Source organism: Micromys minutus (assembly GCF_963924665.1).
Source record: "Micromys minutus genome assembly, chromosome: 3".
Classification (NCBI taxonomy): domain Eukaryota; kingdom Metazoa; phylum Chordata; class Mammalia; order Rodentia; family Muridae; genus Micromys; species Micromys minutus.
This window is the reverse complement of record NC_137972.1, coordinates 31,435,160-31,454,639: the sequence shown is the minus strand read 5'-3', so window position 1 is coordinate 31,454,639 and position 19,480 is coordinate 31,435,160. Positions and strand designations below refer to the sequence as shown.

At 44.2% G+C, this 19,480-nt stretch overlaps 1 protein-coding gene across 1 annotated transcript in view; it reads left to right on the top strand.

Annotated features, from left to right (window-relative positions):
* Window positions 1-19,480, top strand: part of ATG7 (autophagy related 7) — a 196,949-nt gene that overhangs the window by 105,326 nt on the left and 72,143 nt on the right. Inside the window, exon 18 of the mRNA XM_080915043.1 lies at window positions 7,460-7,582. Within this exon, the coding sequence (XP_080771169.1) occupies window positions 7,460-7,582 (123 nt within the window). The remainder of the gene's footprint in view (window positions 1-7,459; window positions 7,583-19,480) is intronic.

Genomic DNA, 19,480 nt, shown 5'->3' with positions numbered 1-19,480 from the left:
CTGCCCCCAGAAAGTCACCATATTGATGATAAACTTGGTGCAGACAGCTGATTGTCATGTATACCACAGCCTAGAACTCCTGGATTTAATTGCTCTTCATGCCTCAGCTGGGACTATGGGTGTGTTCCTCTACATCCTATCTTCATAAGCACCTGTACACATGTGTACACACACACACACACACACACACACACATACACACGGAGGGAAGGAGAGATGGAGGGGGGCATATTATGGTGCTGGCAACAGAACTCAGAGGTGATAGAGAACTTGCCTTATATGTTTGAGGTCCTGAATACCATTAATAGCAGGGATAAAAGCAAAACCAAAGAAGCAAGAGCCATGCCTTCTTGGAGACTTATGAGCTGTGCATTGTAGAGCTGCTCATTTTATTTGGCAACTTTACTTGTTTTGAAGTCTTCTCAAACTTATATACTCTTCTTTGAATTCTGTTAATACAATATGTTTTTGTACATTTACTTTTAAGCTGTGAGTTTGTCAATAACCTGGCCAAGGGTGCAGTCCAGTGAACAAATGCTTGCCTACTATGCACAAGGCCCTGGCTTCTATCCCCAGCACAGCGAGAAGCAGGCAGATAGATATAGTACATAGCATATATAGTATTTGCATATAACCTGTGCATATATCCTCTACTCTGCTTCAATCATCTGTAAAGTGTCTATGACCCTAATATACTACAATGTTCTAAACAGCTTTGGACTCTGTAGTGGACATCACACACACACACACACACACACACACACACACACACACACACACACACACAGGCATACACACAGATGGAGAACGGATACGGATGCCCAGGGCCAACTGGAGCTGGTACCAGCCTGTTGCAGTTTTTTTCCTTTCTTATTGTATTATGTTATAATTTTATCTTTTCTAATATCTGCCTCTATTAATTACTGTTTTATTGCTGTGAGGAGACACCATGACCAAGGCAACTCATAGCAAAAAGCATTAAATTGGGGGGTTGCTTACATGGGTTGGCCCATGGTGATCATGGCAGGAACTGTGGCAGCAGCCAGGCAGGAAGGCATGGTGCTGGAGAAGTATCTGAGAGCTCATATCTAATCAGCAAGTTGCAGTCAGTGAGATCACAAGATGGGGCCTGGCATGAGCTTTTGAAATCTCAAAGCCCACCTCCAGTGACATACTTCCTTCAACAAAGCCATCCCTACTCCAGCAAGGCAACATCTCCTAATTCCCAGATAGCTCCTCTAACTTTGGATAAAGCATTCAAATACTTGAGCTTCTGGGGATCATTCTCATCCAAACCACTATACTGCCTTAGAGCTTCATATTCCTTCCAGCAGCACTGCTGTCCTGCAATGTTATACCAGTCATGAGGGTGGGCACCTTATGTTAACACAGTGTCCCAATCCCTTCTTCCTGACCTTGTGTCACTGCCGCCACCCATTTCAGTCACACATGTGTGAGTACTTGTACATGTGTGAGTGACACATGCATAAGCATCATGATCATATACATTGTTGTTATGCACAGATCATTAAGTCAATAAAAAAATCAGGAAAATGGGGCAGGACTTAGTGGGTGAAAGCGTTAGGCAGGGAAGCCTGACAACCTGGACTCAATCCCTGTAACTTACAATGCCAGATGTGGGGCTGGAGATGGCTCAGCATGTACTGCTGAGCAAAGGACCTAAGCTCAGTCCCCAGTGCCCAAGCAGAGGCTCACATCACCTCTGAGTTCAGCTGAGGGTAGGAGGGGGTCTGATGCCCTCTCTGACTAACAGAGGCACCTGCACTCCTGTGCACATATCCACGTAATTTAAAATGAAAATGTTAAACCCTTTGTTATGTCTTGTCAAGTCCCCTCCCCTTCTCCTACTTGTTTTCCATTTGTGTTCTCATTGTGTTGACTTCAGTTGCTTCAGCTTCTGGTCTGCTAATCCCAGCATGCTTACCATGACTGGTGTTGGGGTTTACTCTGGCTGTTCAAACTGTTTTTGCCTTTATTCAGGGCAAGTAGTCCTGAGCCTTGGGACTGTGAGTGTGATGACTGTGCCTCATTCTCCTGCCGTGGCCGTGGCAAGGCACAGCGGTGGGGGGGGTATTTCATGTTGCAGCTCTGTTAGGATCTGCTCTCAGCCTTGCGTGTGCTAAAAGCTGCTCGGGCTGGAGAGGTGGCTCAGCCGATAAGAACAGTGGCTGCTCTTCCAGAGGTCCTGGGTTCAAATTCCAACAACCACATGGTGGCTCACAACCATCTGTAATGGAATCTGATGCCCTCTTCTGGTGTGTCTGAAGACACCGACAGTGTACTCATACATAAAATAAATAAATCTTTAATAAAAAAAAAGTAGCTGCTCCAGCCCACCTGCTAGAAGCAGAGTGGGTTTTCTCTAATACTCACTCTGAGAACTAGGTGAGCTCTGGGCTGTAAAACCCACAAAAGCATGGAGGCTTCTTCTTCCTGGACGTCCTCCTCTTAGGCTTCCAGAAGCTCCCTCTGTCTGTTATAGTGCAGGTATTCCTGCCTGGGGCAGGTTCCCTTGGCTGTCTGCTTTCTTCAAAGTCCTGCTTAGTCTGCCTGGGACTTCAATGTAGAAAACAGATTTTAGACCTCAACTAAGTAAGTGTTGGAGAAATAGGTGCCATTTGTAATTTTGGATCATCATGTGCAAGGAAGTATAATGCCTAGACAAAATGGACTTTTAACAAGAGCTTTCCAGAAACTGTGCATTTACATCTCTATTTTATACATACATACATATATATATATATATATATACATGCTGCTGTTTAGACCGGGGTATGTGTTTTGTGCTGCCCTTGTTTAAGAATAATAGGCAAGGGGCTGGAGAGATGGCTCAGTGGTTAAGAGTGTACAATGTTTGTACTGAAGACCCTGGACTTGTTCCCAGAAACCACATCAGACCACTCACAACTTCCTGTAACTCCAGTTTCAAGGGATCCAGTTCCCTCTAGCCTCTGTGGACACCTGTCTCTTGTGGTGCACATAAATTTATCCAAGCTCACATACATAGAGTGAAGGAAGAAGGAAGGGAAAAGAAGAAGGAAGGGAGGAAGGAAGGAAAGAAGGGAAGGAAGGAAGGAAGGAAGGAAGGAAGGAAGGAAGGAAGGAAGGAGGAAGAATCCATTCACTTTTCACTAGATGAAAGCTATTATGTCGGGCCAGCACAGTGGCTCCGTTGTGGAATGGTTCTTGCTGTCAAGCTTGACGACCTGAGTTAGGTCCCTGGCCTCCACCTTACATGGTGGAAAGAGAAAACTGACTTCCATGGGTTTTTCCTCTGTGTTCTGGCAAGCACACCCACACATGACCCATACATCAACTAAACAAACAAATAAATGTAATAAAAAATACTTTTTTTAAAAAAATATTTCTTCTTATCATCAGGATATCAGAGTCTTCTTCAGAGTAGCCCTGAGTTGGGAGGCTTTGTTGGGCTTCAGTGCTTAGCTGTGGACTATGGATTCAGTGGAAGCCAAGAGCAAGAGTTAGCACAGTCTCAGATGGAGATGTTATGCTCCTGGCATTGTCTCTACAAAGGCATTCTACTGCCATCTTAGTCCAGAGATGTGTTTTTGTATACATCATAAATAACAAAAACCTACTATGCAAGATTGTTAAGCAAAGGCTCAGATCCGGAAGGACAGGTATCATTAGACCAGAGTGAACACTGGACCAGTGAGTTGGCTCAGGAGTAAAGGTGACAGCCTGAGTTCAATTTCCAGGCCCCAGATGATGGAAGGAGAGAACTGACTCCTATAGGTTGTCTTCTGACCTTTAAGGGAACACCTTTGCAGCAGATTGGGCCGGGGCAGACAAAGGTGTGGGCAAAAGTGGGCGGAGTGAGCAGAAGCAGGCAGGGAATGCAGCACTGTTTTATTTACAAGAATCTTCCCAACCTGTGGGAAACTTGTAGCTTTCCTCGATGTCTTTGGGGTTTGCTGCTCAGCACCCTTGTTGGCTTAAGGACAGTGCTGTACCTCGTTTAGGTTGGACGTTACTGTTAGATGCACTTTAATCTCCTCCCTCCCTTCCTCTTTTTGTTTGTTTTTTGTAGTTGTAGATGCATTTCATCCTGTAAGAAGACTAAGCCCCTTTTAGGAGGAAAAAAGCTTAATACCTTTCACAAGTTGCTTGGGCTCAGTGGTTTAACTCACAGCACTGGAGGTCTGTGCATGATTCCACACACTCCAAGAGCATTATGTTTTTCTACATATTTTCTAGCCAATTCTGTTAAAACTTCAGAAATACTGTCCACCCTGGGTACAGGCTGCCTGTCCTTCATTTTTTTCTTGCTGTCCCTCTTCTGCTCACAGATTTGAAGAGTTACATACACAGAGATCTGTAGAAACAAGGGCTTAAAGTCCAACAAAATATCCACTTGCACTAAGTCATCTTTAAATAGATCAGACACCACTTGGAGACCCTTTGTTTAATTTGAATACCTGTTCTTCTGAGACACCATTCTGACTTTTGAGGAATTTCAATATTGAGGGTAAAGGAATCCATATTTATTAAATGCTTTCTTTTTTTGTTGTTTATTTATTTTGGTTTTTTGAGACAGCCCTTGATCATAGACCAGGCCAGCCTCAAGCTCAGAGATCTACTTAGAGTGCTAGAATTAAAGGTGTGTGTCACCATAGCCCAACTAAGTGATTTCTAAAACTCAGGCATTGGGCTGTCAAGCCAGTGACAATGGCTGAGCCAGGCTCCTCAGCTCCCCAGGTCTCCCCAGGTGACCAGCAACCTGTGGATCATTTTCTCTCTGCCTGGGCTCTCTCCGCTCCCTAGTTTAGTTTAGTTTAGTTTAGTTTAGTTTAGTTTAGTTTAGTTTAGTTTGAGACAGAATCTCACTGTGTAGCCCTGGCTAGCCTGGAACTGGCAGTGTATACCAGGCTGGCCTTGAGTATATGGAGATCCACCTCTTCTGCCTCTGGGATTAAAGGCGTGTACTACCATACTCATCTTTCTTGTCCCCTTTTTGATGCTGTGGGCTCCTAAGTATCTCATATTCTTAACCAGCTCAGAGACCCTCATTCACCCTTCCCCCAAGCCGCCTGTCCTAAGCAAGCACTTAGCTCAATTGCCCAGCACTGCTGAGACGCCTCCCCTCCCTCTCTCCCCTCTCCTCAGGTCCCAGATCCCGACTTTCCCAAACATCTCTGCCCCTTCTTAACTTCCATATTGCCTGGGTCAGGGGAGTTGGCCATGAACACTAAGCCTACCTGTACCTCTTAAGCAGGTTATACCTGTGGCCTGAGGGCAGGTTTATGCAGTATCTGCAGTGTGCTTGAATCTGGCCTGTGGCTAGCCACAGGAGACCATGTGGACAGTTCTGCCTGCAACACCATGTCAGCGCTCAACCTATTTTGAGATTTTCAAATGCAGAACACTGAGACCAATGGAGGAATGTATGAGCCTGGTTTCCCCTTCCTTATCCCCCCGCCGTCCTTTAGACATACCACTGCATACACAGTCTGGATGGTGGCTTGGTGTAATATGTTGCTGTATCTTGGAAATCAATTTGTACCAGTTGTTCAGAGCCATGTGTGTTTTATAATGAGTTACAGGATATGCCACTGATTGTAAATGTGGCGTAATATGGCTACACAGTCCCCTGTCAGATATCTGTTTTCAAGGTTTTTTGCCACAGTGGTTCAGTGAACAACCTTACATCTGTGTTCATGCTACAGACAGCTGCTCAGAAACTTTCACAAGTGAAATTGCTGAATTGTGGTATTTATGCTTTTCCAAAAGGAGAATTTTTTAAATTCTACTTTCTGACTTACTGCTTCTCTGGTGTCTGTTCACGTGTCCACTGACTCCTGGGTGTTCCTCTGTCTTTTTCACACTACTCTGCCTGTCTCTTCTGGGTTCTAGGAGAACTTCCCAGGCCCTGCAGCTCACTACCTGCCCTTCGGTTGACAGCACTATGATCACTGACCCGTGGGTATGACGGTCATATGTTTTGCTCTGAGAGCTTTTGTTCTGTCAAAGCGACTAGCCTGTCATCTTTTGGCCTTTTATGTGAAGGATGACACACTTAAGGGGATCCTGTCCATGGCTTAACTGATCAGATGGACTCTCACAACAGGTAGTTTATATACCCAGCACCCAGACCATGGACCACCCTGAACATCCCTCTTCTAGGTACAGTTTATCCATAGGTCCACCTCAATCTTGAATTATAAAACCCTAGATTAATCTTACCTGTTTTTATTTTTAGCTTTATATAAAGAAAATTATGACATGCATTCAGGTTCTTCCTTCTGTAATGTTTGACACATGTATTTTTAATTCCTTTTGACATATAATATTCCATTCATTCCATCATCCATTCTGAATAGTCACTTAAGTGACTCTAGTCTGGTTATCAGGAAGTGTCGCCAGGAATACTTGTTTCTATCTGCTGATGCTCCTATGTGCACATCTTTGTTTATATATCTAAGGGTCTCTGAGCCATAGGGCACATAAGTACTAAACTTCTAGATGGTCTCCTCTGATACTTTATAGGAGTCTCCAGTGTCCTCTATCCTGACTTTGTAACCGCTTTGGTGGGTCTTTGATCACAGGATGTTGAGCACATTCTTGTGTTGATGTCCTTGTTTGTGGCACTCCTGTTGACGTTTACAGTTCCATTCTATCAGTTATGTTTTAACATGTGTTTTTGTTAGCTGAGATGTCAGATTTCTAACAGGTCATTTTGTCCTGCCCACTCCCTTGATTACTTTCCATTTTCCCTTGGATCTTCCCTCATCTGTTATTTGTTTTGTAACAAGTGAATCTTGGGCACAGTAGCTTGAGTCTTGTAGAATATTCACTGAATTTGCATGAAACCTACTTTATTGAAGAAGTTGGCATCTCTCCAAGCAGAGGTGGAGAGTAAATACTCAGTCCTCCTATATTTTTTCTTACAGACTTTTGAAAAGAGAGACTGAGAATGTGTGTGTCCATCTGTCATGTCTTTATGTTAGTATAGAGGCATCAGGTTACCTGAAGCTAGAATTACAGCCAGCTTTGGGACACCTGGTGGTGGGTACTGGGAGCTGAACCCAGCTCTTCTGCAAGAGCAGCCAGTTCCTTAATCACTGAGCTCTTCTCCAGCCTGTCAGCATGTTTACCCTATGTTTTATTTTTCTTTTAAAATTTTTTATTGTATTCATTTATTTAAATATAGTTGTGTGTGGTGTGTATGAGCATGTGTGAGTGCATGCATGTGCCATGGAGTCTATATGGAGGTCAGAGGACAACTTGTGGGTGTTAGTTACTTCTACTCTGTGGGCCCTGGGGATCAAACTTGGGTCATCAGGTTTGATGGTAGTCACCTTTGCCTGCTGAGTCATCTCCCTATTTTCAGCAAGTGCTTGTTAGAAATCAGAACCTTTTCATGTGTATCTACCAATGGCAGTGTATCCCCCTTTCTAAAAGTCCCAATGTTTTGCAGGTTCTTGATCAATACGAGCGAGAAGGATTCACCTTCCTGGCGAAGGTGTTTAACTCCTCACATTCTTTCTTAGAAGATTTGACCGGTCTTACACTGCTCCATCAAGAGACCCAAGCTGCTGAGGTAAGAACACTGTGCTTCTGTCATGAAGCTTGAGGCTTAAAACCTGCCTGACTCTCCCCTTTGTGAAAGGGAATCGAGTGATTGACTTTGACCTTTTTTTCCCCTCTGAGAGCAGGGAGCACCCTGGTTTGCTAAAGTGTCTGCTCAAAGCATCAAGCCAGGGCATAGCAAGTTCAGCCACTGACTTACTAGCATTCCTTGTATTTCTGGAGGGCACATTTGAATACAGCTGTTGGTAAACAGTCTCCTTATAAGGGCTCTTCAAACACAAGTCAGTGAGGATCCTGGACTCTGGGCCTTGTCATCAGAGAAAACATGGCTGACTTGTCGACAGTCTAATCAATCTTAGGAGTCAATATTGGTCTGCTGTGAAATGTCCCTGTCTGGTTTGGGAGTTGTGCAGGTCTCCACCCTGAATGAGGGACAGCCACTGGCTGAGAGTGAAAACAGATTCTCACAGTCAACTTGCTTTCCCCTGAAGAGGTCATGAAGTGAATTGAACCCTCAAGGCACTTCCATGGCTATAGAGAAAGAAGCCCTTGCCACCCCATATTCTGAACACCTGGTTCAATCTCAGACATGGCTACAGAACCATGAGTCTTGATCATTTATAATAACCCAGGGATTGTGTTTCTACACTACATAGGATGCCCTAAGTAGTCAGGGAGTGGCTGGCCTGGACCAGTCCTGGCCAGCCAGTGCTTTGAGTGGAAGAACTCTTTGGAAAAACCAGAGCGCAGCTGCTTGGACTTGTGAGCAAGTTGGGGTGATTTATAGGCACACCCAGGAAGCAAGGCTATCCTCTATCACTTGCTTAGAACTGAAAGTTCTTTAGCTTGCTCGGATGCAGAATCATTAAACAGATGTGGTCTTTCACTGATGTCTGGTACTCAAAACCTGGAGAGCATCTCATCTTCGGGGTCAGGAAGGAAATGCCATCTTTGTAGAATTCTGAGAGACAAAACTGTGCCCAAGACCTGAGACTGGGGTCCCAGGCAGGTTTCAGGTATACTGATGGCTGCTGCCATTACCTGAAATTGCATGAGGAGGAACCTCCAGGTCTTTGCAGCTGTGACATCACTGACAAGATGGTGGAAGGGCTTTTTCTAGTCACCCAGAAGAGCAGAGAGTTCCTCTGACCTCACTCTAGAGACACAGATGTCAGGGTAGTGGGCTCAGCTTTTGATCACATCTAGTTATTGTGTGTTTTAATAGCTCAAATGCCCATGTCCTTCTCAAAGACTCAGAGAAAAAAATGTTCCAGCAAGCCTTGGTAGCAATAGGCTATGGGCAGGAAAGACAGAGCCTCATCTGTGAGCCTGAGTGGTTTCTGTTTGTTTAGGTTTCTTCACTAAGTTGGCTCTTTAATGCCTCATAACATTGGAGGTGAAAGATATTAAGCCAGCTAGCCTATGACCCAGATGTGGCTTACAGCTGTGGTGCTTTGGAGCTTGCCCTATGTTAAATTTTGAAGAAAACCAGAATTTTAAAATTATGTTTTCTACATTAAAGTCTAAATTTCCTCATTTTCAACTTCTTTGAAAAATCATATCTGGCAACTGCAGGTACATGTTTCTTGACTGAAGGAAGCCAAACAAATGAGGCGTTGGATCCTGACTTTGAAGGCATAAACTGTAACGGGCTGAGGATGTAGCACGGTGGTAGAGTACACAAAAGCCCTAGGTCCAGTGGCAGCACCACATTAGGAAAGTCTATAGAAACACAGTCATGCCTGTCACGTGACTCCCTTTCCTCTCCTGGAGACAGACACAGCTGCTGTTTCTCTATCCCTCAGCCATGGTCTCGGTTTATTCCCTGTGCTGCAGTTGACAGCCTTCCTGGGAGTTTGGATCTGTAACCCTTGACTTGCCAAAGCTCTAAATAGAAACTTTAAAAGAAAAGCAAAAGTAGTCCCTCACCAAGGAACCTGATAATAGCAAAACTCATTGTCGCACTATGTGGTTTCAGTATGGTGAAAAGAACGTATGTGTGAGAGAGAATAAGTATGCATGTCAGAGAATAGCTGGGGATACAGCTTACTAGTGGAGCACTTTCCTAGGTGTGGAAGCTCAAGCCTCAGTTCCTCAGGGTCAGAAAGATCAGGAGTTCAAGGTCACCCTCATCTATATAGGGAATTTGAGGTCAACCTGTACTATATGAAATCTTACCTCAAAAATAAAACAAAGCAAAACCAAAAACCTATTTATGTAGATATAGTATTTTGCCTTTTATACTTATTTTTGGTGGATTTATAGATGCTTAGTATGAAAAAATTGAACATCTGTATTTTTTTAAGCGTAACCTTATGAAGATGGTAATCACTTCCCTTTTGGATGAACTGTTTTCATGAGCTTGGTGTTTGCAAAAGACTCATCAAGTATTACATATTGTTTTATTATATATGTTATCTATAAAAAGAATTTAATTTTTTGTGGTGTGTACACATGCATGATTTGTGTGTGTGTGTGTGTGTGTGTATGTGTGTGTGAGAGAGAGAGAGAGAGAGAGAGAGAGAGAGAGAGAGAGAGAGAGAGAGAGAGAGAGACTTAAAAATCACTAAACATGTTCTGAAAGCCTGATGCTTGTACCATGTTGGCTATTAGAGTCATATTAATGAGACAAGATGCTCATGGGCTCATATCACACTGAGAAGCAAAGGTCTTAGCAATGAGCTGAGGTGCCATCAAAAATGTTCCATGTATGCAGTAAGTCCCAAGACTCAGAGAATTGGAATTTTAAAAAGCCATTTGGGGAGACAACCACCATTCCCTTTAGCTCTTTAGGGTTTTGTTTTGTTTAAGATTTATTTATTTTATATAGAAGAGGGCATCAGATTCCATTTCAGATAGTTATGGTTGCTGGAAATTACACTCGGGATCTCTAGAAGAGCAGTCAGTGCTCTTAACTGCTAAGCCATTCTCCAGTCATGGTTTCTTAGTTTTAAAGGATGAGACACTGTCTTTATAAACAAAGGTGGGATTTGGTCACTGGAAAGCTGGAGAAGAGAGGACTAACGCCCTGGGCTCTCCTGAGTTCTAGAGTACATGGCAGCCACAGAGCTCATCCCAGCTCTCGTGTATAACCTGTTGTTTGTAGTTTTCCTGAGTGCTCTTACCATTGCCCCCCTTCCTGCCCTTTAAGCACTAATCTCTGGAAAGCTCCAGATTCTTTCAACACTTTTGTCTCCTTCCAATACTGCTCACTGAAAAGGAAGGGTGCCCATCTGAACCTGCTGGAGACCACATGTCCCCTGTTCCCACAGAAAGAGCTGCAGTGACAAAGATACAGGCAAGAGATAGAACATGGCAACCCTAGCTTTGTCACCCACCACCTTCTTTCACTGCCCTCATCTTGACAGACTGCAGTGAGTCCATTCAGGGTCACTGTTGTGCTATCCCGCTGTGGAGATCAGCGGGCATTGTGGAAGGCATACATGGTGCAGATGGAGCCTGGAGGGCCAGCCCTGGAAAGATGCCTTGGTTTTGGTAGTAATGTTTTTGTGGTAACAATGAGGGACGGGGACTGATGTTACTGGAAATGAAGCCTGAAGGTAAAGTAACATGACCAGTGAACCAGCATGGCAGAGAACAGAAACTTACCCTGTTTGTCATAGTGAGCAGAAGCTACAGGGCTGGGGTACAGGTTTGGTTTTGTTTTTATATACAGGGTCTCATTGTGTAGCCCTGGATGGCTTGGAACTACGTGGAACCAAGGCTTGGTTTATATACATCTAACAGCATCACAGAGATCTGCCAGCCTCTGCCACCCAAATGAGAGCCCAAATGTTCTTATGTGGAATATGTATTTATTTCACACTAAAAAGTTAAAGAACTTAAAAAAGACCATTTGCCTTGGCTTGTGTTTTATCTTGGACAGACACCTACATTTTCTTAAGCCCATCCAAGTGTCAAATAGTACTTTCATTTGCCCGTGGATGTTAGAAGTGCCCACACAGGAAAGGCCCCACTTAGCTTCCTACATTCTTCAAACATGGCCACGGATGGAGAATGTTTTCATACTTTACCTTCAAGGCCCAACTTCCTGAGAGCAGTGCTGGTCTATGGAGACTGGCCTTGACTCTCTGGTCCTTCCTCGAGCCTCTTTGTAAACTATGGAAATGGAAGTTTCAAGTTGATAGACCATTCCATGGTCTGTCACAGATCTGCTGAGGAGTTCCTGGAGTGATGCTTTAGTTGCTAGATTTCTTAAGGAAATATCTCAGTCTGACTCAAACATGCAGGTGCACTAGTCTAGTTTTATGAAGCTGGCTCAAGTTAGCTTCTGGGACTATTTCTCATCCTGGGACAAAATATCAGTTTCTGTGTTTTTATTTTATTCCATCTGTGGGTTCAGCCTCGTGCTCTGAGAAACACCAAGATATATTTTTCTATCCCATCTAACTAAAATTAAAAAAAAAAAAAAAAAGACTCCTAAGAGAGCTGATGAAACAAATCATCTTGGTCCATCCTTGAGAGATTGAAATTCCCAGATCCCATAGCCAGAAGCCAGTCATTCTCCTGCCTCCGGGATTAACCCGAGGCTGCCTGCCCCTCACGTGGGAGGGCTCTCAGCGACACTGGACAATTGTACCATGAGTGATGTCAACAGCATCCATTCTTAGCATTGGGCTCACAGCATTTACATCCTCAGGTTTTGGTGAAGCAGCATGCTTCCTGCAGATTCATGGAGTTGAGTAGTGATAATGGGTGCAGGGGGAACTAAGCACCAACTGTTAACACAGGCTGTACAGTCCCTGCAGGCTGGCAGCCACAAGGAGGGCCGTGCAGACAGATCCATCGGAGTTGAGATTCAAGCTTAACTCACTGGGCTACAGAGTCCTAGAAGGTGGAATGTCTGTTGTCCTCACAGCAAAGTCACAGGAGAAACATGACAGCTGTGTGGTGTGACTGCATGGGCAGAAAGACTTCCTGTTCTGCTCAGTCAGCCATGCTGTTAACAAGTGTTTCTGCCCGGCCTTTGCACTTACCCCAAGTTTTTGGCCCTTTGTCCTCACAGCTGGTTTTGATTTGGTTTCTGTGGAATAGTTTTTTGTTTTGTTTTGTATTTAACAACAGTCAGATATTTATGTACAGCTTCATCAAGAGCCTCTGATGACAAATATGCCTTTGGAGGCCAGGGGAAGCTGTGGGAAACCCCCGTGTCAGCACTCAGACCTGTTTGCAATGGAGAGGGTGCACTTCACTGTGGGAACTGAAGAGCTTTTCGAGCACCTATCTCTGTCTTCCCAGAGTCCTCTGCTAACCCTTCTCCTCTGGTCTGTCCTGGGATGGTGCCCTGCACTGATTTTTCCTTATGAAGCAATCCCTCAAGGTCAGCCTTGGCCCTCTCTCCTGAGTGAGGGGAAGAGAGACAGAAACTGCAGGCACGGAGCCATTTGCTGCTTAGCTTGGAAACTGGAGCCTGTCTTTTGAAATCCAGCTTGGCAGCATCTCATTGAGAACTTGCTGTATAAAGTGTGTCCCGTTTATTTGCTGTCAGAGTTCTCTGCAGACTTTTGAGATGTTTATATACATGGGCATTAGGGATGGTCCTGTTAAAGAGTAGACGGCAAAGTTTGAGTGGAATCCTACTTTCCAGAGAGGAAGCTGCATGGTGCAGTCTTCTTAGAGGCTGTGGGAGTGAGAAGGGGGCAGTCACATGCTACACGCAGACAAGACAGCTGAACAATACAAAAGAGGCCCTTAAACCATGGGAACACAACCCTTTTTAAATTCGGAGACTTGAGTCCTCCCTAAACCACGAGATGCAAGTCCAAAAGACATAAAGCCATATAGACTTCAAGATATTACATTAGCCTAAAAAAATATTTTGTAAACCAAATCAGTCATGTCAGAAGGGATTGTAGCTGGGCTTGCCTGACTGGATCCTCAGCTGAGGTTGGGAGTTGTACATATCTTTAAATCATGAAAACATTAAATTAAATGGATGCATTTTGAGTTGGAGGAGCTTTTCACGATGAAGTCTGTGAGTTAGAAGGTGGAAACTGAGTGAATCCCTAAAGCTAGGTAGCATATAGGCCAGACACAGATGACCCGACTTCCTGACTCAGCGGTGCCGGGCCCCTGGAGGTGTCCTTGCAGCCTGTCCTGGCCTTGGTTTTCTAGGGGTTATATTTTCACAGCTGACCCTTCTCATTTGCAAGTAAAACAGCTGCCTTGTGTTGAATTTGGGGGTATTCCATATTTCAAGACTGTAAGATTAAATGGATTTATAGCTCTGAGATTGCAGGTCTCAATCTTCTGCTTCTTAGTTGCCCATGGGGTGTAGGGGCAGAAGGGACAGCAGAGAAGGTGTGTGCCTGTTACTCCACTGTCATCGACATCTTAGCCAGTGTTTATCAGCTCTGCCGGCTTGTGGTGCTGTGGAAACAGAGAGGTCCAGTCCTTTGGGACAGTACCATGGTGCTGGGGAAGGGAGGATGTGTGGGACACAGGGCTTGTGGCGGTAGGGGCAGAGTTGACACATGGTTCTTTTGTTTCTGTGGAATCTCAGGAGATTTGCCACAGCAGGCTCCAAGCAAGAGCAAACATTGGTTCTCAGAGGTTGGAACTCTGGGTGTAGGGCAGGAAAAGCAGAGCAGGGGTTCCATATGTGGTTGTGGAAGCAGAACCCTCAGACTGTACTGTAGCCACCAGCATACTTCTCTTCTGGATATGCCTACAGCTACCTTAGAAGAAGTACCCATTTTACAGATAAAGCTGTAGAGGACAGAGGAATAAACAAATACACTGATGACATGCTTTTGAACTTCACTGTGTAAAGCCTCCATGTGCATGATAAGGTTCACAGTACACGTCACAGGCTGGGGTCAGAGAGAGTATCAAGACCAGGGTGCTGAGACAGATCTAATTTACAGGGAGTTTCCGCTTTCATGCTAAGCCTAGAAGTCTTCACACACAGCACTTTGCCCATCTCTCACAGACACATTCTCTGGTGCCTTGTGTATTAGTCAGGGTTCTCTAGAGTCATAGAACTTACATAATGTCTCTATATATATTAAGAGAAATTATTGGAATTACTTACAGCCTGCCGTCCAACTAACCTAACAGTGGGCAGCTGTGAATGGGAAGGACGTCTAAGAATCTAGTAGTTGCTCGGTCCTATGAAGCTAGGTGTTTCATCTGGTCTTCTGTGGAAGTAGGTTCCAACAGATGTGCAAGCAGACAAAGAAGAAAAACATTTCCTCTTCCATTGTCCTTAAGTAGCCCTCCAGCAGAAAGTATGGCCCAGATTAAAGGTGTGTGCCACCATACCTGGACCTACACTGCTCTTTACTTGGAACTTGCTGTGTCCCAGGTTGGCTTTGAACCCAAAGATCTGCTCTTTCTCCTAGGATTAAACGTTTATATCATCTTGCCTGGGCCTAAGCTTACATGGCCACTATGCTTCAAGATCTGGATCACAAGTGAGCCCTCCATTTCTGGATTGCAGTTCATTCCAGATATAGTCAAGTTGATAACTTGGAATAGCTATCACGGCTTGTCTCTTTGTGCTGTGGTATCGCCACAGCACTGTGCCTTTTATTCTTCCACTGGCTTCTAAGAAGATCCAAAGGTCCCTGAGAGACCTTTTTTCACCAATGAATTCGTCACTTATCTGGAATTACCACCTGGAGAAGAGCAGGTCTGAGTAGCTTTCTTTCTGAGTTTCTGTCTTCCCTAAACTGGAAAGGAAATGAAGAGCTGGCCACCATTGCAAGCGGCATGTGGTTTAAAAAAAAAAATTAACAAGCTAGAAACAGGTAATGGGTTTTTGTTGTTTGTCTGTGTGCTAGGTATAGAACCCAAGGCCTCATGCCTCGTGCCCACTCAGCATAGGCTTTGTCGTGAGCCCAATTTTCAACCCCTTGTTCTGTTTTAGTGTTGGTGTGTATCCTACCTTGAGCCTCCTTGGAAGAGACCCCACCTAATTCTGCTTGGCATTTTTTTAAAAGGAAAGAAACTTGGCTTTATGAAAAGAGTTTTCAAAACTTGTTGATATTTATAAAGGATCATACACATAAAACATTTGTGTTGTTTCTGTCAGACTGGAACTGCAAGCATTGATTTCTGAAAGCATCAGCTCAGAACCACGCTAGTTTGTGTTTTTGTGCCCAGATACTGTTGGCACACTTTTCCCTCTGAGCTCCTTTCATTCCCTCCCCTTTCTTTAGTCAGTGACCTGTGGCAATAGATACCATCCCATGATAGCTAGGCCCACTTCAGCCTTAGCAATGTAGGCCTAAGGATCTAGGATAGGCCAGTCTGCAAGAAGGCCTAGGATTTGAATGCTGGAGATAGAGGCAGGATTTCCACCCAGGAAGCCTGCCATTATTAACATTGCTTCCTGTTACCTGAGTCCATCTGGGGTCCCAGATGGCACCTAGACACAAAGGTGTTGGCCTACTTTTAAATTTTTAGAAGATGGGGAACCAGTAAGATGGCTGCCGTGAAAGCCTGCCAGGCTGAGTTTGAGCCCTGAAACTCACCTTGGATCTAAGAGCTCAAATCTGTGTTAGTATTTCTACAGCAAGATGGAGGGTGGAGACCATGGGGTTGTCCAGAACCCATGTGGCCTAGCTAGCCTGGAGTACATAGTCAGCAGCAACAATAAGGAAGAAATAAGAAACTACCTCAAAAGTGTCCTCTGATCCCACACGTGTACTGTGGCACTCAAGGACCTGGAGACACACACATACTCACACACATGAGGTGGTGAAGGGAAGAGTAATAATAATAATTTTTAAATTTAAAATGAAATCTTTAAAAGATTATACAAAATTAGTTAATGTAGTCTAAGTACAACTTTTTCTTAGTTATTTTTTTCCCTTAAACTAAAAGCAATTCTTAATATGTAATGCCACAGATGCTTGAACTTTAAGCAAGCATTAACCATCCTTGAAGTAATTTTAGTTGTTTGGTTGGTTGAGTGTTTTGTTTTGATTTGTTATTTGAGACTGAGTTTCTCTGAGTAGCCCTAGTGTCTTAGAACTTGCTTTGTAGATAGACTAGGCTGGCCTTGAACTCAGAAATCCACTTGCCTCTTCCTTCTGAGTACTAGGATTAAAGGCATGTGCCACCAGGCCCGACCCTGGAAGTAATTTGTATTAAATGAGTTTTAGAGTGTCAGATTAGCAACATTGTCAGAATATATGAAAGAACTGTGAAGAAAAAAGGTCTTAATATGAAACAGACTGTCAATGTCACATTCTTATTGGCTGTTCAGAGGATAACTAGCCAGATGCAGCTTTTTCTCTGGTGAGTCCCCAAAGCGTTCCCTTCAGCATCAAGACTATTGATTTCACAATTGATCTGCAGACATGCCAACTCCTCTATGAAGCAGACAAGCATGAGCATGGATCCTGTGCACATCTTTCCAGTGCCTGAAGTCATCCCTCGAATGGTGCCACTGTTCCGTTATCACACCGTGTCTCTTAAGGAATAATAAAAGGAGGCGGTCTGGCCAGGTGTGGTGAGCACATTACAGACTCAGCACTCAGGACACTAAAGCAGAATTGCCATTTCAAGTCCAGTCTTAAAACCCAAAATCATGTCTAAGCACAGAAACACTGCATGTCTTTAATTCCAGTCTCTGGGAGGCGGAAGCCAAGGATCTGCAACTCAAGGCCACCCTCAGCCACATAAGGAGTTCAAGGCCATCCTGGGTTAAACAAAGCCTATCGCAAACAAAATAAAACAAAATCCTGCCCTGCTCAGTACGGCAGTGCTGTTTTGTCTTTCCATCTGCACTTTATTGAGTTGTGGCTGTGGAACCGGAAGAGATGGAGGCTCACGGTCCATCCTTCTTTTGCTGTGTGGTCCCCGACTTTGTTCAATTCATCCATCTTGTCTCAACCTGTTTACTTCCCCTTGAGATCTGCCTGGGACCCCCGCTGAGCCTTCTAACTCAAGCCTTCATCTCCTTTGAGGAATGGGTTCTGACTGGCTGTGCCCAGGTGCACAGGCTTCTGACAGAACCACACGCCTCTGAGGGGGGAGAACTTGATGCCCAAACTGCTTTCTAGACATTTAAATGACAATGATCAAGGAAATCCCCTCCTGCTTCTCTCTCTCTCTCTCTCTCTCTCTCTCTCTCTCTCTCTTTTTTTTTTTTTTTTTTTTTTTTTTTTTTTGTCTTAATATTGTAAAGTCGTCCACATACATGCAGGAAAACCACAATGGGTTTTCTATGGCTTTGTGAATGAAGTGTGATGTGAACTCACCCTTCCCAGCTCATGTGCTGCTCGCCACCTGCAGTCCGGGTGGCCACCACTCCACACACTGCTTTTTCATCGTTAGCCTGGGGGACACAGCCCCAAATAATGCAGTTCTGTCCTGAACTTTCGTGAATGGAATTGTGGGGCATCTGGTCTGTGCTAGGGCTGCAGTTTGCTAAACTCTAGTTGCCATGTGCCGTTCCCTAGTTAGAAAGCCTCTCTCCTCCAACACACTTCTAGTTGAGGACATGATGCTGACTCAAGTGCTGCTGGGTACAGCTCACAGGGTCCTGTACTGCACTTCACCGTGTCAGTGTGTCATTGGCTTCACAATACTTTTGGATAGAGTCAGTTTTTGTAAGACTACCAACCAAGGTCATGTCTACTTTTTTATTTCTTCTAGCTGCCAAAACTTAGGTTTTACTCTTTTTGGGTACATACCATCCCCACTGAGGAATACCTTGTTGTGGAATTTTAGAAATGGCATTTTAGGGCTGGAGAGATGGCTCAGTAGTTAAGAGCACTAACTGCTCTTCCAGAGGTCCTGAGTTCAAATCTCAGCAAGCACATGGTGGCTCACAACCATCTGTAATGAGATCTGATACCTTCTTCTGGTGTGTCTGAAGACAGCTACAGTGTGTGTGTGTGTGTGTGTGTGTGTGTGTGTGTGTGTGTGTGTGTGTGTAAAATAAATCTTGAAAAAGTGGCATTTTACCTGGCATTTACTCTGGAGTGATGGCCACTTAATCATGAAGTAATCTTTTATTGTTATCTGGGAGCTATGGGATTATTCTTCCTATAGAACTTCAGACCCTCAGCATGACCTCAGTTGCAAGGCATTCCTGGCAAACCAGGAATTCTTGCAATGACTGAGAATTGCTTAGGTAATAGTTCCTTCGGACAACTTCTAGATAAAACATTTTGGTATGTGGGAATTGACTTGCTAGAAGGCCTTTTGTGTGACAGTCAATAAAAGTCACAAGACTGCTCTGGGTTAAGTCCTCTGAGGCTGTCCCACCTTGCTGCTAGCAAAGCCTTAGTCTATCCTCTCTTTTAGTGTCTCTCTTTCTTCGATCATCCACATAACTTAGAATACTGATGGTACACTGTTTACCTGGGATCACAATTTTGAGTCATTGAAAATGTGCGTTTTCAACTTCATCAGAAGTTTCCAGCAGGATTTGGGCCAGTTTAGGCTTCTGTAACTCCATGTCCTTGCCAAATTATTGGCACATAATATTTTGAAATTGTCCCCAATCTGTTAAGACTTGCAACATTATCACATTAAAATTTTGATTCCCACTGTCCTGGTTAACAGTGTGGTTAGTGACGTACAATTGTGATTGTTTGGATTTCTCTCTCCAATGTCTTGTCCCTTGGAAGTTTCTGGCATGTTCTACTGTGTTAAGAAGAAAGCACAGTAGCATGACTTAGTTATTCACTTGAAGAATATGATGGGCCCTGATGGCTGCATTCTAATCCCAGATGAGCCATGTGCCTTGGTCAGAGTCCCAAGTCCTCTGTATCCATGCGCCCATGAGAATTGTCAGGGAGGTTTTCTGGAAACTTGAAATGCTCAGAGCATACCTGTACCACTTGCATCAGAAAGAACAGAGATGAGTTATCTGTTATCTCAATCCTCCGCTCTGATGATGAGAGAGCGATGAGTCTTTACCACCCAG